Source organism: Tribolium castaneum, chromosome 1 (genome assembly GCF_031307605.1).
Source record: "Tribolium castaneum strain GA2 chromosome 1, icTriCast1.1, whole genome shotgun sequence".
In the NCBI taxonomy this organism is placed as follows: Eukaryota; Metazoa; Arthropoda; class Insecta; order Coleoptera; family Tenebrionidae; genus Tribolium; species Tribolium castaneum.
Window position 1 is genome coordinate 31,234,907 of NC_087394.1, and position 22,020 is coordinate 31,256,926.

The following is a 22,020-nucleotide window of genomic DNA, read 5'->3' on the forward strand; positions in this document are numbered from 1 at the left end:
ATAACTTTTAATTACAGAGCCTAAAGCTTGTGGAAGGCCGGAGCAACCGCCGAATTCGACCATGTTGGCCCAGAACTACAACGTGGGCACCACCATTGAGTACATCTGTGACGAGGGCCACCTCCTGGTGGGCCCCACGACACGAACATGTCTCGATACAGGGTTCTATAACGAGTTCCCCCCTGTCTGCAAAAGTGCGTCCCGCATTTTGCCCGTTTTCGTTTAAATAAAATAATTCTTTCAGGGATCCAGTGCGGGTACCCTGCTGATATAGCCAACGGAGAGTACCTCCTGGTTAATGACAGTGTCGGTTATCTGAGCCGAGTTGTGTACACGTGTGATGAAGGCTATGAGATGATTGGAAGGGCACAGCTTGCCTGCGATATTGACGAAAGGTGGAATGGGCCACCACCACGTTGTGAACGTATGTGAAAAATAGTGAAATGAGACAATCTCTGATTAAATCTTTCAGCTGTCCAGTGCGAACCGCCCCTTGAGATTGAAAATGGGAAATTTGAATCGGCGACCAATGAAACACTTTTCGGTTCGGTTGTTGAGTATAAGTGCAAATTTGGGTTTAGGTTGATAGGGCCGAAGGCGATCACGTGTTTGGCGAATGGACAGTATGATGCTCTGCCTCCCAAATGTGAAGGTACCGTAAACATTAAAAAAATTCGCTGCCTGCGTCAGTTATAAGAAAAACCTACTCGTAGTAAAAATTCTTATACAAAAGTGATAGATATAAACCCCCGAGAATCACTTAAACTATTTTCAAATATGCAGTATGTGTCAAATATGAGTTACAAAACGATACGAATAATATGAGTATTTTATTGATTACTTTAATTTTTTTACGAAAATAATGTTAAAAATATTATACAACTAAGAATGCTAAAAAATAAATCAGGTATTCACAAGGTTAAAGAGAAAATTTCGAACTTAAAGTACGGCTTTAATTGTTCAATAATTAAAATATTGAATTAAATAATTAATTCAAAAAAAAATAGAACACCTGGGTAACACGTTTTATTTTTGCTTTTCAGAGATTGTTAAATTGTCAGAAAGTCTCAAATGTCTAAAGACAATGTCAAAGCTTTTCAGATTCACAAATACTCGTACGAAACTGAAAATTAAAAATTTTAAATAAATCTTTCATTAGAGACTTGTTAATTTTTTAACTTCTCGACTGCAACTCTCCACTAATGTTCATACTTTGGTAGAGAATTTTTTAGTCCTTGTTTTCAGCTGACTCAATTTTCAAGAAATGTATTTATTTTTCTTGTTTTTAATTTGAAAAAAATGAGTTTTTGACAAAAAAATCAAATTATTCCAAAAGCTTAATAAAAAGAATTAAGTGGTGCAAAGGATTCGTGTTAAAATATCCTTCAAATTTATTTAAATATTTTAACTCGATTTTAACACAAAATTGTTAAGTAATAAACGACGTTACCAACTCGATAGGATACCCTGTATACTCCTATCCCGTAACTTTCGATCACATTAAATTATTTAAAATTATTCTTGTTGCTAAATTAAAAAAAATCAATAGTAATTTAAAAACCATATTGTACCAAGACATAATTAATTGTTTTACGTAAAAAGGTAAAAAAGTATTACCAAACATTTAACACCTTAGATTTCAATAATTATTGCTTAAATATCTTGTGAAATATTAATTTAAATAATAAATTTTGATTTTGGATAGAACGAAGAAAGATAACTTTTCTATTTAATGTACCGTCTTTTTTATTAAATTGACAAACATTTTGTTACATAATTTTTTAATAAAACTAAAACAAAAATTAAATGATTTTTAATTAAACTTTTTTTTTGATTTTGGATAGAACGAAGGAAGATAACTTTTCTATTTAATGTACCGTCTTTTTTATTAAATTGACAAACATTTTGTTACATAATTTTTTAATAAAAATAAAACAAAAATTAAATGATTTTTAATTAAACTTATTATAATAATATCAGATAAACCTTAAGAGGTAATAAAGGTAACACCGACTAAATGTTATGTTAATTAGCAACTGATTACTAATAAGTAGGTACTTAGTTTTTTGCCAAGTTGTTTCCATAAAAAAACAAAAATAAATAAACTCATTCCACATTTGAGTCTACACAGAATAGAACAGTGTTAATTGTAACATTTATGTCGGACATGAATCGTTTTTTATTTTTGATTATAATCAAAATATTTGTAGAAAATTAATAAAATATTAGGTAAATAACAATCATTTGCTAAGTAAAATATTGTAAATAAAATTTTGTATTAATAATTCTTTGTAGAAAAAAATAATAAACAATATTGGGTAGCAATATTAGTACGTTACCCGGCGCCTCCACCATATTTCACAGACCTAAGCTCATGGTGGGAGGTAGGTAAAGATAAACGTCAACGTAAGAAAATATTTATACATAATTATTTACTTAAAAGCTACATATAAACACTGTTACCAGTTACAGTTAACACTAAAACCAATCTTTCGAAAATCAAATAATTACGAAATATCACGAGTTGACCCTTGGGTGAATTTTGAAGTTAGATTTTTACCTAGCGGCTACTATTTTTACTAACTTTAATTTGTGTTCATGTGATCACTGCGTAATTAGACCACAATTTGGGAAAATAAATATAAATACAAACCAGAATTGTATACAACAAAGATTTTGTTTTGCTAAACATTGTTTTTTTTATGGAATTGTTTGCAATGCATTAACGTGAATTTTTTTAACTGGACATTGGCTAATACAATTAATAGTGTTATGTAATGTTCATCGAACCAAATAATACAGAAGATCTAAGAACTTTAGTAATGTATTGATATGATTTTTTTAACTGAACATAGGATTAATAGTGTCATGTGTGTTATGTCACGTTCAATAAAATTAAATCTTTAGTGTGTATGATAGTGATAACACTTATTTATTACAAAAGACGATAAAATTTGATAATAGATAATAAAAAACAGTGAAAAAAAAAGTCTGAAACAGAAACACAACAATGGTTGTGAGCTTAATTTTTCTAGATGATAATAAATGAAATAAAAAAATTTTTTGCTTGCAGCTGAAGTCCTGGCCTCCACCACCTCACCCCCCTCGATCTCCCGCACCCCCTCGCGAACAACTCCCCGCATCCGCACGCGCCCCCCGCGACCATCCCCCACGACCATCCGCGCCGACACCGACAGCTCCCGCCTCCCGAACAAAACGCGCCCAACAACCACCCCTTCAAGCCGCACGCCCAGCTCTTCCTCCGTGCCCCAGATCATCGTCGCCGGCCACCCCCAGGACAACGAGATCGCCGGCAGCTCCAACATCCAGCACGGCGAAGTGCCCAACGTGAACATCCCGCTGTCCGTGGACGGCGAGCGGCGCGAGACCTTCGGCGCCAAACTCAACCTCGGCGCCGTCATCGCCCTCGGCGCCTTCGGAGGGTTCGTCTTCCTGGCGGCCATCATCACCACCATCGTGATCTTAGTGCGAAGGTGAGTGGTCGCGGCTGGACTGTTCTGTCTCCTTGCTGTTTCCTCCTGGTCTTTCCGTTTCATTTCGTCTTAATGTGTGGATTTGCGGTCGCAGTGCGGGCGCGTCAGCTCGGTCCTCGCACCGGCTGCCCTCTGCCAGCGCGATGCCCTCTCGCTGGTACACGCTGCTGGCGCTGCCCTTTCCCGACCAGCAGATTGGCAGGAGGGAATTCTCGAGGAACTACCGGTCGCATAGAGCTGGATACTTCTCCAATCCCATCTAGCAGTGCCGCGCGAAGTACCAGGTACGACTCGACCCGCACTGCACTGCATGTACCGCAAGGGCACCACCTCACTGCACCTATTTTTGCGACTGGGGGCTTTAGGTAGACAGCAAGACAGGCACCAGCACGATTTGCGACACCTTTGGTCTTTTCCAATTCTCTCTTCTTTTTTTAGCCTGTTTTCTGCGTATTCAATTCATTGGTTTTTATGCGTAGTCATACGTGACTGCTGAAAGTATCTCAAAAACTAACAATCACACGGAAATCAGCGTTGGATACCAAATCCTTATTTTCTATGCCTGTAAATTTGTTCAAAAAATGTTAAATCATTGGTTTGTGAACACAGTATGTAAAAAAATGGTGTTATCTCAAAAAATAGTAAAATAAATATAAAATGAAAATTCAAACAAAATGAACTAAAGAAATATTCTGAAAAAATTCATGCACAAAGATAAATATAAAATAATAATTACAGTAAACGCTGTGTGACTATTAGATTTCGAGATACAACAAAAAATTATTTTAGCAGGTGACGTTTTATATCGCAGAGGTTATTTATTATTCCATATTTTAATTTAGCCGATCCTAGAAAATTCCGATGGAATCATCCTTACTTCAAGTGTTTTTTTATAAAATTGGCAAAAAGGGTAATAAAACTTTCGAGGTCTATCCCACAAATGTAATAGCAGAAAGTGTTACACAAAAGTGGCAAGCGCTTTCTAGACAGCCATCTCAACTTCAGTGCCTGATAATAAATTGATGTAAATATGAAGTTACAAGAGAGTTGTGAAAAATTTTATAGAAGAAAGTAGAAAATAGTATAAGTAGTAAAGAGCTAAAAAGAACTTACCAAAAATTTTTTGTCAAGTTACGTAAAATATAACCAGGTGAAATTAAAATAAACTTGAGTCACAAATACAAAAGTGAAAGATAAATATTTAATATGATTTTTTTATATTAAATAATTTTATATTAAAATAGTATTAAAATTAATATTATTAATAACATATATAAATCATTATTATAACATAAAACGACGCTGACGGTAAATTAATCAGATTCTTGTACAATTATGAGAACATGAAATAAGAAAAATGAAATGGGGACAAAATTACAAAATTATATAATCTAATAATGATTAGGTTCATCATGATAAAATGTCTAAAGACTTCAAATTTAATTAAGCGGTTAATTAATAAAGCAAAACCCCAACCTTTAACAGAAAGTGTAAAATAAAACAGGTAGAAAAACTAAACAAATATACAATTTTTAATGAAGGTTTTTTAGTTTGTACGTTTCTTATTTTATTGATTTATGTTAAGTTATAAGTGTTATGACGCACTGTTTTTAGACACCAATAAAACTATTTATTATTATTAAAAATAAATAAGTAAAAATAAGATCGGACATTCAAATAAAATCGTTTGTGGCTTTAAGAATTTCTAAAAATTTTATAAAGAAAATTGGCCCTTATTGCAAGTATGAAAAATTCCGAGATTGAGGAGGAAATGAATAACCAGAAGAAAAGATATGAGAGGCAGAAGCGGATGAAGTTCTAATTCTATCCGTATTTTTGTATTGTCCTCAAATGTTTGAGTATTAGGGTTGCAAGTCTTCGTCCTGTCTACACGATAAATTGCAAAATTTTGCCACAAAAACACATGCTGTACAAAAATTTAAAAAAATATTTCTAATATATTGCATGAGGTCAACAGAGAACCAGAGATTCCTCACCTCAAAATAGAACGATTTAAACTAACTTACTTATATCTATACCAAGTTGCAACGTTTAAAAGTTCCAAAATTATTTTAGATTTTCTTTAATAACTTCTGAATGAAATAATCGATTTCGATTAAATTTCTAAAAAGTTATTTGCTGCCAAAACCTCATGTTTTGGACTGTTTCTTTTGTTTCTCTGTTATGTTAAGACTTATTCTGGTTATAAGTTATCCAAGCGATGTAATTCTTTTTTTGTTCGATAAATCCATTATTTCTGAACAATTTTTTTATCTTATAAAAATCTTATATCTGCAAAATTTTAGACATTCCCCCATTTATTATTAGGTACTGGATTTTAATTTTTTTTTAATTTTGGCTTTAATTCTTTTATGTACCTTTATGTTATATAACAATAATGTAATTAGTTATTAATTTAACTCAAAAAAAGCATATTTTTATTTTTTTATAAAGTTGTGATTGTGAATTCCTAAAAATCGTTCAACTTCTACTCAAACAAAAATCTACACAGTATTGTTTAAGAAAAAATAATAATTACTATTATAATAATTGAAATAATAATGCAATAATTAATTGAATATTTAAAACCAAATTTAATAATTGGCGAATGAATATCAGAAATTTTAGCACATTTTTCATTCCAAAACAAATGCTTTTTAAAAAATAAAAAAAAATAAAATAATAATAATAATAGTAATAATAATAATAATAACAATAATAATAATAATAACTTGATCGCAACTTATCGAAGTTATCAAAAAAATCGAACATAAATTTTGAGCTTTGGCTCCTTCTAACTTTTAAACTTTTAAAGCAACTTGGTATAGAACTGATTTGGGTTGAATCGCTCTATTTTAGTCTGGGCTATGTCTGGTGTCTCCACCATTTCGTTACCACCTGCATACTCCCGACTTCTCGTAGTTTATGAAAAAAATTAAATGAAACACGTACCTTTCTCTCATAACTTACAGAAATTTTTACAAAAATTTTGAAAAAAATAAATAACCTAACAGAATAATACGTAACGAGATATTTAGTAAAGTTACGAAAACATTTACAACGAAGTTTTCCATAGTTCTTTTCATTTAAAATAATTTTTTATTTTATGTTAATACGTATTTCACATTTCGTATTTTTGTTATTATTAATGTCCTGATTTAGATATTTTCGAAGTTACTTTACTCGTAGACACCGGAATAAAGTAAGGTCCCTTTTTTTAAATACTTTTAGATTTGTTATAGTTTTTTAAAATAAGATAAAAAAGAAAATGTTGCAATTAAGGAGGATTGAAGAGTAGAAAAATGTGAAAAGATAGTGAGTAGAAACTGCTATTATTGATTGACTTTGAAATTTTTGTTACACCATTCGCCATTAAACAATATTCTACAATATGCTTGGATACTACTGTCAGTCGCAATGGATCCAAGCAGTACCCTATTTATTTTAATGCAACATAAACACTCTTGCCTAACTTGAAATTCACCGCAAAGTTTTTGAAAAACCGTAAACCTTACTGGTGTTTCCTTTTAGAAATCGAAGTGCCAAACATTACCGTCACCGTGCCTCCCCCGACTGCAACACCGTGGCCTCGTTCGACTCCTCCAGCTCGGAATCGCGCAACGGCTTGAACCGCTACTACCGCCAAGCTTGGGAAAACCTGCACGAGTCCGCCGGCAGCAAAGCCGGCCTGAAGGCCGCCAGTTCGAACCACTCGCCCCTTAAACGCAAGGAGACGCTCGACGAGCCCTACCGGAACGGCGAGCGCCACCGGGACGGCTCCGAGCTGGTCGTGACCGAAGCTTTCAGCGGCAACAAGGCCGCCGAGAAGAAGCGCCACCACCATCACCACCACCACCACGACGGGCGCCAGCACAAGGACGGGAGGGAGTGGCGCGACCCCAAGCCGCCCCTGCACCGCGACCAGAAGAGATATTGACAACCTTGTATGATTATAACAGTACAATTGGACGCCTAGGGAATTTTAAATTATTTATTTATTGCTAACTGGGATGTGAAGCGAGCTGATGGTTTTAACCAAATGTGGGTTTGGAGAAAGGACTCGTTGGTGGCTATTTGAGGGTCGCAAGTGGCCTTTGAATATTCTTAACTAGTGTAAATAATTAGCAGCAGGAGCGCAGAAGGATGATGGTTGAATTCCTTGGCCTTACTTTACGAGTCAATTGTTTTAGCTTAAAGTTTTATTTAAAGTAAGGCTAATGTGATTCACAGTACAAAAGTGAAGAGCAATGGACGACTGATTCGTATATCTGTGTATAAAAATGTAGTTCTCCCTGATTTATGATTTTAAACTTAGTTTAAGGTAACTTATTAGGGAAGGTAACCACTTAGTGCCATTGGATTAGGCAACTGTAAAATTCTACGCAAAAACATACCTAGGACTTTATGGCAGCATGAGTATTTTATGCATCATACCCAAAAAGATAGCAATAAGTACCTATAATTAGCGTCGTATGTAAGATAAATGTATCATGTAATATACAAATTCAAATATAATTTTTCTGAAAAAAATAGATAATTTAAAGAGCTTTCCAACGATAATACACTTCATAGGATTATCTCTAATAGTTCCGTAGCTATTGCTCGAAAAATGTTCCGGGTACCCAAAATCGACAAAAACTGCGACGAAAATTGAAAAAATCAAACATCAAAAAATCGAACATATTTACTGGAGTGAGTATAAAAAAATATTTTTTTTTCACCTCTTTGAAGGTAAGTGTATTACTCAGGAAATTTTAGCAAAAAATTGAAAATTTTAAATCTCGTGAAAAGTTGGTATAATGCAGAAAATGAGCCGCTGAATTCAATGGAACAAACCGCATTGCTCTACGACTTTTAGTTTTCGAGTTATGAATTTTTTTGTTGGATAAAATTTTCCACTATGACAAATGGCTACCCTAAATTTAAGCAAAAATTTTTAAATTTTTAATTCTTGTAAAAAATTGATATAATGTGTAAAATGAGCCGCCGAAATCAATGGAACAAACCGCATTGCTCTACGACTTTTAGTTTTCGAGTTATGAATTTTTTTGTTGGATAAAATTTTCCACTATGACAAATGGCTACCCTAAATTTAAGGAAAAATTTTTAAAATTTTAATTCTTGTAAAAAATTGATATAATATGTAAAATGAGCCGTAGAATTCAATGGAACAAACCGCAATGCTCTACGACTTTTAGTTTTTTTTAATGAATTTTTTTAGTGAAAAACTTTGATCGCCTCTGTAGCCGGAACCGTTGCCCGGAGCGGCTCCGAGTTTAGACGAAATAATAGCAAAAATTAAGCGCTATCAGATGGTTTTTTGTTCGTTGCTCTAAGTCTTACAGTTTCCGAGAAAAACGCAAAAAAAGGTTTCCATTTTCACTTTTTTTCAATTTTCAATCGCTAATTACGGCGAAACTATTAGAGTTATCGAGAAACGGAAAAATGGAGGACAACCGGAATAAAAAACTCTACAAAACGACATAGGACTCAAAGCGATATCTCGCAAAAAAAATTTCAATTTTCAAACGCCGATTACGGCCAAACTAAAAGAGCTAGGAGAAAACGCTTTTTTAGATCGGAAAGAGCACATCAAAATCTATAAGATAGAATCGGTTTTATTTGATTTTGAGACACTTTAAAAATTGACCGATTTCTAACGGGGGGGTGTTAACTTTTTTTTAATTTTTTTTATTTTATCATTTACGGCTAAACTATTCTAAAAAGTGGAACTATTTTGATTCATGCCTATGCAAAATGATCCGGGGAATCGATTGGCATCAAGAAAATTGCCAAATTCTCAATAGTTTTTTAGTTATGAATTTTTGAGTATATGATCTAATTTTTGCTTTTATTTGCATTTTCTCGAAAACTATAAGGCGGACTACAATAATTTTTTTTGAAAAAAATAGATAATTTAAAGAGCTTTCCAACAATAATACACTTCATGGAGTTATCTCTATTAGTTCCGGAGCTATTGCTCGAGAAATGTTCCCGGTACCCAAAATCGACAAAAACTGCGACGAAAATTGAAAAAATTAAACATCAAAAAATCGTACATATGGACTTTTTGTGGACTTTTAACAACATTTGTGGGTTGTTAAGACATGTAGAAGTCCATAAAAATTTATTGGAGTGAGTATAAAAAAATATTTTTTTTTCACCTCTTTGAAGGTAAGTGTATTACTCAGGAAATTTTAGCAAAAAATTGAAAATTTTAAATCTCGTGAAAAGTTGGTATAATGCAGAAAATGAGCCGCTGAATTCAATGGAACAAACCGCATTGCTCTACGACTTTTAGTTTTCGAGTTATGAATTTTTTTGTTGGATAAAATTTTCCACTATGACAAATGGCTACCCTAAATTTAAGCAAAAATTTTTAAATTTTTAATTCTTGTAAAAAATTGATATAATGTGTAAAATGAGCCGCCGAAATCAATGGAACAAACCGCATTGCTCTACGACTTTTAGTTTTCGAGTTATGAATTTTTTTGTTGGATAAAATTTTCCACTATGACAAATGGCTACCCTAAATTTAAGGAAAAATTTTTAAAATTTTAATTCTTGTAAAAAATTGATATAATATGTAAAATGAGCCGTAGAATTCAATGGAACAAACCGCAATGCTCTACGACTTTTAGTTTTTTTTAATGAATTTTTTTAGTGAAAAACTTTGATCGCCTCTGTAGCCGGAACCGTTGCCCGGAGCGGCTCCGAGTTTAGACGAAATAATAGCAAAAATTAAGCGCTATCAGATGGTTTTCTGTTCGTTGCTCTAAGTCTTACAGTTTCCGAGAAAAACGCAAAAAAAGGTTTCCATTTTCACTTTTTTTCAATTTTCAATCGCTAATTACGGCGAAACTATTAGAGTTATCGAGAAACGGAAAAATGAAGGATAACCGGAATAAAAAACTCTACAAAACGACATAGGACTCAAGGCGATATCTCGCAAAAAAATTTTCAATTTTCAAACGCCGATTACGGCCAAACAAAAAGAGCTAGGAGAAAACGCTTTTTTAGATCGGAAAGAGCACATCAAAATCTATAAGATAAAATCGGTTTTATTTGATTTTGAGACACTTTAAAAATTGACCGATTTCTAACGGGGGGGTGTTAACTTTTTTTTAATTTTTTTTATTTTATCATTTACGGCTAAACTATTCTAAAAAGTGGAACTATTTTGATTCATGCCTATGCAAAATGATCCGGGGAATCGATTGGCATCAAGAAAATTGCCAAATTCTCAATAGTTTTTTAGTTATGAATTTTTGAGTATATGATCTAATTTTTGCTTTTATTTGCATTTTCTCGAAAACTATAAGGCGGACAACAATAATTTTTTTTGAAAAAAATAGATAATTTAAAGAGCTTTCCAACGATAATACACGTCATGAGGTTATCTCTAATAGTTCCGGAGCTATTGCTCGAGAAATGTTCCGGGTACCCAAAATCGACAAAAACTGCGACGAAAATTGAAAAAATCAAACATCAAAAAATCGAACATATGGACTTTTTGTGGACTTTTACCAACATTTGTAGGTTGTTAAGACATGTAGAAGTCCATAAAAAACACTAATAAATTTAAACATAATATTCTGAATAAAAAACTAATACACTAAGAGACTGTACAGTCTTAAAAACCAAAAAACTAGAATACAAAAAAACGAAAAATATCTGTAGATCTAAGTGACTGAAAGAGTGATAATAAAAAACTGTAACATAAGAACATTAATAAGATAAGATAATAAAACCATGAAAAACTGAAAAATTTAGGAAATGAATAATACGAAATAGTATGGAGAAATTAAGACACTAAAAAAGTGAAATACTAAAAGCCTGAGAAACAAAAAATCTTTAGAATTAAAATAGAATAATTATGAAACTGAAAAATTTAATGTAATGATTTTAAACTAAAAAAATTAAAAAAAAATATTGCGTGTCAGGAAAGTTTTGTAATTGGTAATGAATTGAAAAGCCAATAAATTTCATAAAATTTATTTATTTTGGTAAACTTTACGTACAATACATGGCATTAGTTACTCGTATTTTAACGTAAATATCACAAATATCACTGCGCCAACCACGTGCCGATCAGGTTTAAAATCTGCTCACGCGCTTCTTTCAACTGAGGCAAGTCCGTATCAGCTGGAGGGTACATATTAGCACAGTGGGCAGTTCCTGAAAGACAATCAAACCATCTCTTCCATCTTCTTTTAATAAAAATTACCTTCGATATAAATAGCCGGCGCTTCCTCGTCGATAGTTTTGGTGATACCTAAAGCATGCCACGGGTCGATCGACCCGTGCACAAACACCACATTACTCACTTCAATATCAAGGCCCCCATAGTACGTATTGGTGCGCTCTGTGGCACTGTTAAGAAAATCCTCATCGTAGATCGACCCGAAAATATCAGTACATTGCTGGATGAAGAAATCAACCGAAAACTGGTCCCCGAATATCTGCGGTTCGTAGTCGGAGGTTTGGTAGAAGCCGAACTCGGTGCACGTCTGGTAGGTCCACTGGCGGCCGCCTTCGGACGCCTCGCTGTCCCAACTCACATTCCGCAGATTATTTATCATTTTGTCGTAGTTATAATCCAGGCATTTCTGGTCGTAGGCGCTCAACAGCACCTCGTTGACTTTCGCAAGCCGATTAACCGGCGGCCCTATTGTCTGATTCACCATTATGTCGCAAACTACGTCTATTGTAATGTTTGCTCCAGCAGGGCTGCCTACCCTGTTATCTTTATTGTACTGAACAACCCCGGCGAAATCATCAGCGATTGTTTCGTATAAATTCGAAATGTCTTTCTCGTTATTTATCGAGTTCTGGACCGGGTCGCACAGTTTGAAGAGCTCGTTCAGGTTGGCTTGGCCGATTTCTTGCTTGAGCAAGACGCCGATTTGGTCGACTCCTTGCTGGACGGCGGTTACGCAGTCGTCGCTGTGAGTCGCTAGGGATTCCTTAATGACTCTGAAGTAGTCTACAAGGCGCAGTTTTGTGTTTTTTGAATCGGAAATTTTCGGAAATACCTTTAAAATCAACTTGAGCTAGTAGAGGACCACTGGCAGACATAGCACCGTGCACTAAATGGGGGTACTTGAAGCGGAGCCAAGCCGCTAATGAACCTGGATATGAACCGCCGAAAGCGATCCATTTTACGTCGGGCGGTAAACTGTACTTTTCGTTCATTGCAGTTATGAAAGTTGCCAAGTCGGCTAGAGCTTGCTGACTCGTTAAGTACTTCAGATTTTGGGTACTCAAGTCGCTAGAATTTACTTTATTTCAACAATTTAGCATCTAGCAAATGCATTTTTTAAAAATATTATTTTTAATAACATTTTAATATCTTGCTCTTTGTATTAAGCATTTATGCTCTAGGTCTAGTAATTTCAAAAATTTCAGCAATTTCCACCTTTTATTTCGAATTTAGAATTAGCATTTTAAATTAACAGAATTTTATGACGATTATTTAACGATAAAAATGTGTTTTTGTGTCCCGTCCGTCATCAATTTGTATTTCTTATTCTTGTTCGTATTTCAAATTTTACAAATGTGGTCCCGATTATTACAGGTTGAAAATAGTTTGACTGGTACTAAGTTCTTATAAAGAAATTATTGAAAATAAAATCTAATGATTTGTGCAAAGTGTCCCGTCCGTTAAAATTACATAAAAGCATTTTTTATTTGAATGCTCTTATTGTGAAAGGGATAGGAATAATAGCGCAATCCTGGTGACAATATCAATTTTTTCCCCAGAACAAACCAAATTCTGCTCTTCCACCGCATTTTCAACGACATATTTTCCTTCTGATTAGGAAGATAATTAAATTTTGCTGTTGACCAATACGTGTGAATGATTTAAAACATCGAAATATTTATTTTGCAGAGCAAATATAATTTTGTTACAATGGTTCAATTTTTGTTAAACAAAAGATAAGGTCCTCAAAAATCCAAGGACAGAAAAACACTCTCGACAACGAATCACCGGAAATAATCAATACAATAACAATATGTTCCATATCAAAAAACAAGATAAATACTCCTGTTATTTAATGCACTGTCACTCCAAATTTCAGTGTTGTAATTTTTATAACAAAAATATGAGAGACGCATTTAAACAAAATACAAAATATTAAATTCGTCAATGTTAAGGCACTTTAAAATAACAATAAATTTTGAGAAAACGAGCACTGATAAGTTTGGGTATTGTATACGCAGGCTTTAGGTCAAAAGATTAAAGTTCAACACACTATCAATAATTATTAAATACTTTATCACTAGCAAATACTAGAAGAATTCGGTGGCAAATAATAACTTACTCAGTGGGGTGACTCTTGCCGTAATACCTATGCTCCAACTGGAACATCAGGGCCCCAAATTTCTCGGCATAATTAACCCAAGCTCCTTGAGTCATCCATTTGATGGATGCCTCACCCTCGCCCCCTATCATCAAAAAGACAGGGCCCCCATTTTTCGGATCAAAAAATTGATCATTACTGTAAAATCTCTAAAAAAATGAGTTCAAAATAACGAATTGACAATTTCAACAATTACTTGTTTCCAAGTTGTCTCGTCTGTGGGGTTAAAATGGTCCAAATTTTGTGTAAACCATTCCTCTTGTACCTCTTTTATGCTGCTTTCTTTACAATTGCATTTTGGTTCACCGAGGTTACCACCAACCATGCGACCATTGCGGAAGATTCTCCAAGAAGAAACCTCCGAGGAAATGTAAAATAAAGTCAACAACAGCAGCCAGGACTGTTTCATGGTTTGTAATTCTGAAAAACAGTAATGTGGTAATAGAAGTGATATTTTACAATTGGACCACTTACAGTGAGTGATAATGTGGCTCCAATAACACTCAAAAATTATCGACGTACTTAAACTAATAAATAAATAGTAGCGGACCGCTTCTTTTTAAAAATACTTCATACTGACAGATAATGACTTGGGGGAACGTTGCAACTCTAGTGTATTTCCTTTCATCGGTTGGTACTCTAACATTTGATTTTCATTTTTTTACGACTCAAATACAATTGTGTAATTTCCGATTTTGATGTGACTTGAGATATTAATACAAGCGCATGTTTTGGTTTAATTTTCGTTAAATTAATAGGCTTAAATCCAATAATTGCACCCCGTTGGCGCCACTGTTTGGGTCGTTTTTCGGAAATCCGCCGCAGCCATCTTTCTTTCTCTTGTCAAATGTCAATTTGGTGAACACGCGTTTGTTGGTGAATTATTTCCAATAAACCATGTAAGCATCCAATTTTTTATAATAAAGCAGTTAACATAAAACCACTTTTGTGGCTATTGCTTGTTGGTCGTGTGAATTCAGCTGACTGGTCAATTTTTGCAGCATGGCACCGCGTTACGAACTCGCTATCGGTCTCCAAAGGGGCCACAAAACCACAAAAATTCCCTCTGGAAAGACCAAAGCCGACAAGGTCCGTCCTGCACGGTTGAAGGGGCACCAAACCAAACACACGAAATTCGTCCGCGACCTCATTCGTGAAGTCGTGGGCCACGCTCCGTACGAAAAACGTGCTATGGAATTGCTGAAAGTGTCGAAAGACAAGCGCGCCCTCAAGTTCTTGAAGCGCCGTCTTGGCACCCACATTCGTGCCAAGAGGAAGCGTGAAGAGTTGTCCAACATTCTGACACAAATGCGTAAAGCACAAGCTCACGCTAAGTAAATGTATTTTTAAGTTTTTGACATTAAAAACATAACAGTAAATTTGTCTCAATCATTTATTCCGCCCTTCTATTACACTATCAGCATCATCAACAATGGCTTCGTCCCAAGGGCCGTAAATGTTGGATTTGTACTTCTGGTACCTCACGAATAAGACAGGACAACCTATGTTGATGAAAACTCCAGTTAGGATAAAAACAATCATGAACAAAACTGAACTATTCATTAAAAAGTAAACATCGCTTAGAACTAGTGGCCCAATTATGTAGAAAGACTTCTTAATTTTGCTCCTAAATAACGGGAAAAGGACAAACAGTTCAACGGCAACTGTTATCAAAATAAACGCATGATACGCTGAGGAAAGTCTAGAAGCTAGACAAATCGACGCAAAAATTGCAGCACTCAAAGACAAACTATTAGAGACAATGGCCGCACTAACCCCATAATCAAAGAAAATCAAATGAATGACCATCATAAAAAACGTCATGGTATAAATCGTATCGGTGCTCACGGTATCCGTCAACGTGTGCAACACCGGTGAAAATAAATGTCCAAAAACCATGAAAATTAACAAAGTTCTGAGATCATGCCCCAAATTAACTTGCACGTCTTTGCTGTACACGAGCCGATAGAACACAAATCCAAGGGCTGTAAAAACTGACGAAATTGTGAAAATTGACTGAGGTTGGATCCATTCGTTGTACAAATAGACGTAAACTAGCACGAATGCCACAACTGTGCAAAATTCTTCAAGCAATAAGGTGGCACCCCAGAGGGCTTCGCCCAGTGAGACGGGCTTGATGTTGGTCCTGAGGTCCCGTAAAAAACTATCGTCGGTGTAGTTGTCGGGGTAGGGCTGGTTTTCGTACAAGATCTTTCTCCAGGGTTTTTTAACTACCATCTCTACATCTCTGGCACGTTACAGGATTTTTTAAATTCGAACTTCAAAATTAAAAAATGGGGTTAGAATTGACTGCTGTCAATTACGTCAAGTGTCACAGAACTGAACAAAATAGATAAAAAACTGAATTTTTGTCAACATAAACGACCAAATTATTAAAGAAGTACATTCTTAGTCGAACTATTGACCAATGTTTTCTGTCGACAACTGCCTATTATTTTAGTATGATGTTTTAAAGCAAACTTAGCCATTTGGTCAATCTATGTTTTTCGTAATTTGTGGCAATTATTGTATGACGTGGTGTTACGTTTGACCACCTGATTTTGACAAGTTGATAAACGTCAAATTGCAGTAAAACATTCTAGAATTTGTATAAACAAGTCTGTAAAGGCCCAAAGTTATCGATAAATAATGGTTTACGTTGCTGGAGGTAAGTGGGTTAATGCCAATTCCTCAATTCCCACTAAACTGTAAAATTTTCTAGACGGGACAATCCACCAAAGCCCTCCTTGGAGTTTAAACCGTTTGACTAAACTGTTTTATGGGGCCATATATTTTGTAATTTTCTTGTAAGTCATTTTATAGCTTTGTGATTGAATTCAATGTATTTTTTCCTTAGCTTCAAGAGTTTAGTTGGTTTAGATGGACCCTCAACAAGCATTGGAACTTCAAGATCAAGCGGTTCACTATTTAGAGGAAGTGGCGGTGGCGGCGGCGGCGGTGGTGACGGAGGAGGCGGCGGGGGAGGTCCATTTAGGTATATTTATAAAGTTGTTTTAGGAAATGTGTTATTTATACTGGTTTTTGTAGACCTGGTGGGGGCGGTCCTTCAAAACGAATAATGACCATGAAAGATATCAACCCACCAAGTGTATCAATGGGCGGATGTCCTGGAGGTGCATGCGGACGATAATCTTACAGTTTATCTCAAACACTATTAATTTATGTTCATGTTGAAGTATAAGAGATGATACAATTGATAAAAAAGTTTATTTTATTTATATTTATAAGATGCTTCTTTTAAACATTGCCTTAATAATTGTTATTTGTAACTGATTCCTGAATAAAAACTATAAAAATATGTGTATGAATTGTTTAAATATCGTCGTTTGAACCCAATATTCTCTTGCAAAAGATGTTCCCAAGAAATTTTTTTTTTTTTTTAATTTAAAAAATAGATATTTTAGGTTGTTAGAGCCCGTAAAGTAGTACTTCAGGTACTCCTCATTTTTGAAAGTAAGGGGATAGTCCACAAAGTGTGCACGTTATCTGTAATGTTAGTTGCATAATATTTCAAAATAAAAAAAAATCTTCGGCAGGATAAAGATGCCTTTTACACTCGTAATAGTTATTCCTTCAACCTCGTAAAAAAGACTTTTGGTGCTTTGTTTTAGAAATTCTCGGTCAAACAAGTTTTAGTCGGAGTTTTCATTGGAATAATGTTTGACGTCAAGGATTCTTCTTAGTTCTTATTAAAAACTATCTAGTTATTTTGACTCATAAAATAAACCATTTAATAAAAGAAATAGAAATAATTTTTTGCTGGAAAAGTCTGCACTATAAACTTACTACTTGTTTCTTTAGTAAATTGCGATTTTTTTCTTGTAGGTAGAAACCTATCGAATAAAAATTAATCACAGATAAAGTTTTTATGGCTTATATGAATAGTAAACCATAAAACTCGACTAATTTACTTTAATAAAAGTTTTAACTGTCTCAAACCTCTTTCTCTTCCAACAAATCACCTTGAGGACAATTTTATTTTACTTGTGGCTTGTTACATAACACCAAATTAGTGTTTTTACATTTTCATAAAACAAAAATTGGTTTTAACATTTGCATTTAAGGAAAATTTGATTTGTGGTCACTTTTTTAATAAAACACTGTCTTCCTGTTCACGTTTTTATTAGATATTGCGAATTTATACATTCATAATATATTTATTTATATTAAAGCTTCTGGGATGTGATACTGATAACGTTATCGTAACTGACCTACTTGTTATCACTTTTTAATACTAAAGGGAGGACGACCAAAGGTTCGTTATGTTTAGGATTGTCGGAATATAAACTCCAAGTTCTTTTAACGCAGTCAAAAATACCTAAACAATAATCCAAAATGTGTAAAACAATCGTTTCGGATAAATAAAATTCATTACCAACTGCAATGGTCCTCACAAAATCCGTGTCTCTAAACACCGGATAGTCTTTATTCGAATCATCCCCCAACATTTCAATAACATCGCCCTCACATTTCGGCTTGTCGTATTTTTTGAACACTGCCATTCTTTCTTCACTGCTCCGCAACATCTCAACATTCACTTCCTTCACAGGCAAGCGCAAATATCTGGAAAAAAAATATAAATACAAATTGTTACTCAAAAAAAAAACTATTACGAATTGCAATGCAACAAATACTCTCCCGGACTTGCCGTCAGAACATTCAATTGCGACTCGTTCTCAGTCTCCGTGGGCCCCATTTCCACGTTATGGAACAGCCTGTCTCCCTCCTGTTCCAGAAACGTCATATTGACGGAACACCCATCTCCGGCTCCGTTTCCGGAATCCCTCAAGATCTGTTGCGCTTGAACAAAATTCTCAGCTGCCAGCAAAGCTCTGGTGAGAAAGTGTCTCGCTACAAATCACCGTTATTTGGAGTTCGGCGAAGTGCACCAGCGTCATTACGTGTTTTCCCCGGTCTTAGATTTTTTGCAGAAAGCGTGTTGATGGAAAAGACTAGACCGTGGTGGTTGTAGCTCATGGTATAGCCCGGCAAGTGGCCGGCGTAGCACAAAGACGTGAATTTTTCCTCTGTAACATTCCAACGTCCTTGCGGTTTGTCCGATATGATATGGGCCGAGACGAAGTAAAAGTGATTCAAAGTCTCCTTCAAAGCGTCTTCGGTGTGGCCAAGGATTTCCTTCAACGAGAGGGTAAATTATGGAACGGTTGGACGTGTTCACTTCATTCATGAATAAGCAATGATTTCTTCAATGAGGCAAGAGAATTTGTTGCTTGATACGGATACACCCACGCATTATTCTTGCAAAAAACTATAATTTAACCAACTGAACAGATTCCGGAACCGATCAAGAATAAATTAATTTTGTAAAAATGATATGTAATCATTCACACAGCGATTTGTGATCCCTTTGTGATGCAATTAATCCATTCAATGAGACAGAAAGCCACGTCGATCGGAAACAATCCAATTACTCCCAGGATAACATAAAAATGCATTTTCTTAATCAAATTTACGTAATCCTGGCATGAATTCCTTTCCCCATGTGTCGGATTAATTATTTCTGAGCCAGAGATGTTTATTACCTGTCCTCCACGATTAACACAAATTGTCGAACACCCGTAAGGTTGTTTTAATCCGTCTTCTTGGCGGGCATTTAGAATAATGTTGTCCATGTGGAGGAGAAATAACTGGAAAAAAAGTGGTTGATTTTAAATAAAAATTTTAATTTTTTTACTCACTTCATGGAAAGGCACTTTGGCCCCATCGGCAGTCCCTTGCAGTTCATCAATGTATTGGGGAAAATTGGCTTTTACACAGTTAAGGGTGTCTTCGTAAGCTTTACGGCCTTCTGGGGTGTCATAAGCCGGAAGGAAATCCTCGTGAAGGCTTGTGCTCTGTTCTAGGAAACTTTGGATAATGGAGGCGAAGTTACGGCCCTTGAAACAAAATCTCATTCAACTGTGACATGTACCCAACTTTTTTGTTAGAACTTTACCTAGGAATTGTCTGGGCTAAAGCATTAACACAACATTAAATAATTAAATAAATAATCAACAGTTATCTACGAATACATACAACCATAAAAGCTCGTATGCACTTATGATAATTTATGTAAATATGTTAAAAAATACGGTTTCAAAAACTAGTTAATAAATCCAACTAAAAGTATAATGCGAGTTACTATCAGTGCCTAATAAGTGCCAAAGCTATATTATTTTTCCGTGTATTAATTATGCACGTTAATCTACTTTTAAATAAAATTTAAACATTTGAAATTTTTTCCATTTAAATAACTAAAGCTTAAACTATCAATAACTCACACATTTTTAGTTTTAATATGAACTACTTACCTATTATGCATTTAAGTGGTTGTAAGTATTAAAAATTGGGGCATTTTTTTGCAAGTGATTGAGATTAAAGCACATGTAGCTTGAAGCGCAATTACTTTTAACGGCTACATCTGTCTCGCAATTTTACAACAATTCCACCGATAAGCGAAGGTTGCTGTACGGAAAAAGCAATTTATAGTCAAGTTTGCGATAATTAATTCTTACTTAAACGTAATTAATCTATTAGCTGCATCTTCCATTCCGAATTTAAAATGTCGCTTTATTTACAAACATGGCAGGTCATTATCATGTTTACAAAATGCGTGAGACATGTTAATTGTGACATACTTGAAAATTTTTTGCAAATTAATGCAAATAATTTGTTGTGCGAAGGACGTGCATGTTTGATGTGATTACCAAAAAGAATTGTTATATTTTATAATTAAAACAAATATAGTAAAAGATTACATTTTCCACAAATATTTAACAGTTTAAATAATTCGAGCGACTGATATTTTTAACAACTGTGCACATTGAGATAAGAATGTAACATTGAGAGTCAAGATCTGCAAAAAATTCAAACACATTATCTCATTCTTGGGCAAAATGTGGCCAACACTCGGCTCTGTGATCTGATATCACCGAAAACGCAGCTGTTACCTTATAAATTTAATTATGTGGTTTGAAAAATGTGAATTAAATCAATGAACTAATGTTAGGTACTCAGTGAATTATTAAACATCACGGAACACACTGATATTGATCTTCGTAATTGTCGAAACATCGACGTTATGTGAGAACAATAAAGATAAAAATTTCCAAACATTAAAACAAACAAACATTTACAATATAGAATGTACATTATATCAATAGATAGGTATGACCCCTGTTATTATTTAGTTAAAAAATGGGTTAAAAGCAATAGTCCAAATCCACTGATATAAATAAATAAGTGATAAAATTACAAACACGAAATAACTTACGACATCGAATCCAACTTCATAGTGAGTTCCTCTCGTGTAGATAATCGGGATGCATTGCCGGCGACCGATGCTTTCAATAACAGGCATTTCAGTTTCAGGTTTCAGGAGCTTCAAGTACGAAACTAACGTTTTGGGTAAAATACCGCTACAGTTTAGACGCCCCCAACTTATCGTCGCGCTCTTAAATAATTCTTTGATAATTCCCCCACTACTTCTGTCGCTCATAGATTAATAGTGATTTTTTTCAATGATCGTAAACGAAAATTTATGATAAATCACAAAACACATTAGCAGTAAAAATAATTGATGTTTTAGACCATATTTTATTTTGTATTTCCACCAAAAATATAAAGAGAGTTCAACAAATTTTTACTATTTTTATTTTTTTAATGAAAGTTTCGCAAATTTACTTAAAAGTTGAAAAAAACAACGTATGTAACGTCGTGTACCCGCCTGTGGGTACAAAAATTAAGTGCCGAACTATTAGTTGTGGTAGAAACGGACAATTTAAACAATTTAAAACAATACAGAAAATTGTTGCTGTGAATATAAATATAACATAACTAATTATTAAACACTGACCGGCTCGTTTCAAAAAATAGAGAAAATCAGTGACAATAATAAATAGAAATTTTGAAAAATGTTCTATTGAAAAATCATTGTACTTGATAAGTTTTATTACGTGGTAAAATTAACACACGTATTTATGATACATTCTGTATTTAAAAAATTAATAGAGATATTACGTGTTTTTTTATTTTATGATTTGTACATGGTTAGTTTTATGAATGAATTGTGATAAAAATAAACTATTATTGGGGTTTTATAATAAATAATAAAAGTTTTTTAGAACCAGTTTCAGGAAATA

At 34.3% G+C, this 22,020-nt stretch overlaps 6 protein-coding genes across 7 annotated transcripts in view; 3 read left to right on the forward strand and 3 right to left on the reverse strand.

Annotated features, from left to right (window-relative positions):
* The window catches only part of LOC660816 (uncharacterized protein), a 31,217-nt gene extending 23,186 nt beyond the window's left edge, over nucleotides 1-8,031 (forward strand). Inside the window, exons 5-10 of one of the 2 annotated variants that reach the window (XM_015978065.2) lie at nucleotides 18-194; nucleotides 245-424; nucleotides 473-652; nucleotides 3,074-3,494; nucleotides 3,589-3,778; nucleotides 7,026-7,187. In XM_015978065.2, coding sequence (XP_015833551.1) covers nucleotides 18-194; nucleotides 245-424; nucleotides 473-652; nucleotides 3,074-3,494; nucleotides 3,589-3,757 — 1,127 coding nt within the window. In that variant the 3' untranslated portion in view covers nucleotides 3,758-3,778; nucleotides 7,026-7,187. Of the gene's footprint in view, nucleotides 1-17; nucleotides 195-244; nucleotides 425-472; nucleotides 653-3,073; nucleotides 3,495-3,588; nucleotides 3,779-7,025 lie in introns of both variants that reach the window. The other variant, XM_015978064.2, reaches the window with a different exon arrangement.
* A 3,442-nt stretch (nucleotides 8,032-11,473) lies between these two features.
* LOC660762 (uncharacterized protein) lies at nucleotides 11,474-14,489 on the reverse strand. The gene is made up of 6 exons (XM_966968.4): nucleotides 14,333-14,489; nucleotides 14,055-14,278; nucleotides 13,820-14,007; nucleotides 12,530-12,765; nucleotides 11,722-12,480; nucleotides 11,474-11,672 (listed from the first exon to the last, which is right to left on the reverse strand). Exons 2-6 carry the CDS (start codon nucleotides 14,265-14,267, stop codon nucleotides 11,563-11,565), a joined length of 1,506 nt encoding a protein of 501 aa, XP_972061.1. The 5' UTR covers nucleotides 14,268-14,278; nucleotides 14,333-14,489; the 3' UTR covers nucleotides 11,474-11,562.
* Nucleotides 14,490-14,598: 109 nt separating this feature from the next.
* RpL36 (Ribosomal protein L36) lies at nucleotides 14,599-15,237 on the forward strand. The gene is made up of 2 exons (XM_966914.4): nucleotides 14,599-14,757; nucleotides 14,860-15,237. Exon 2 carries the CDS (start codon nucleotides 14,861-14,863, stop codon nucleotides 15,194-15,196), a length of 336 nt encoding a protein of 111 aa, XP_972007.1. The 5' UTR covers nucleotides 14,599-14,757; nucleotide 14,860; the 3' UTR covers nucleotides 15,197-15,237.
* On the reverse strand, nucleotides 15,238-16,243 carry PIG-C (Phosphatidylinositol glycan anchor biosynthesis class C). Its single transcript, XM_966863.4, has one exon. It carries the CDS (start codon nucleotides 16,094-16,096, stop codon nucleotides 15,248-15,250), a length of 849 nt encoding a protein of 282 aa, XP_971956.1. The 5' UTR covers nucleotides 16,097-16,243; the 3' UTR covers nucleotides 15,238-15,247.
* A 123-nt stretch (nucleotides 16,244-16,366) lies between these two features.
* On the forward strand, nucleotides 16,367-17,177 carry LOC660591 (glycine-rich selenoprotein). Its single transcript, XM_971259.4, has 4 exons — nucleotides 16,367-16,526; nucleotides 16,581-16,665; nucleotides 16,716-16,853; nucleotides 16,907-17,177. Exons 1-4 carry the CDS (start codon nucleotides 16,508-16,510, stop codon nucleotides 17,007-17,009), a joined length of 345 nt encoding a protein of 114 aa, XP_976352.1. The 5' UTR covers nucleotides 16,367-16,507; the 3' UTR covers nucleotides 17,010-17,177.
* An 807-nt stretch (nucleotides 17,178-17,984) lies between these two features.
* t (tan) lies at nucleotides 17,985-21,329 on the reverse strand. Its single transcript, XM_966755.5, has 7 exons — nucleotides 21,153-21,329; nucleotides 19,579-19,776; nucleotides 19,423-19,527; nucleotides 18,781-19,015; nucleotides 18,493-18,730; nucleotides 18,255-18,442; nucleotides 17,985-18,197 (listed from the first exon to the last, which is right to left on the reverse strand). Exons 1-7 carry the CDS (start codon nucleotides 21,237-21,239, stop codon nucleotides 18,091-18,093), a joined length of 1,158 nt encoding a protein of 385 aa, XP_971848.1. The 5' UTR covers nucleotides 21,240-21,329; the 3' UTR covers nucleotides 17,985-18,090.
* Between the last annotated feature and the right edge of the window lie 691 nt (nucleotides 21,330-22,020).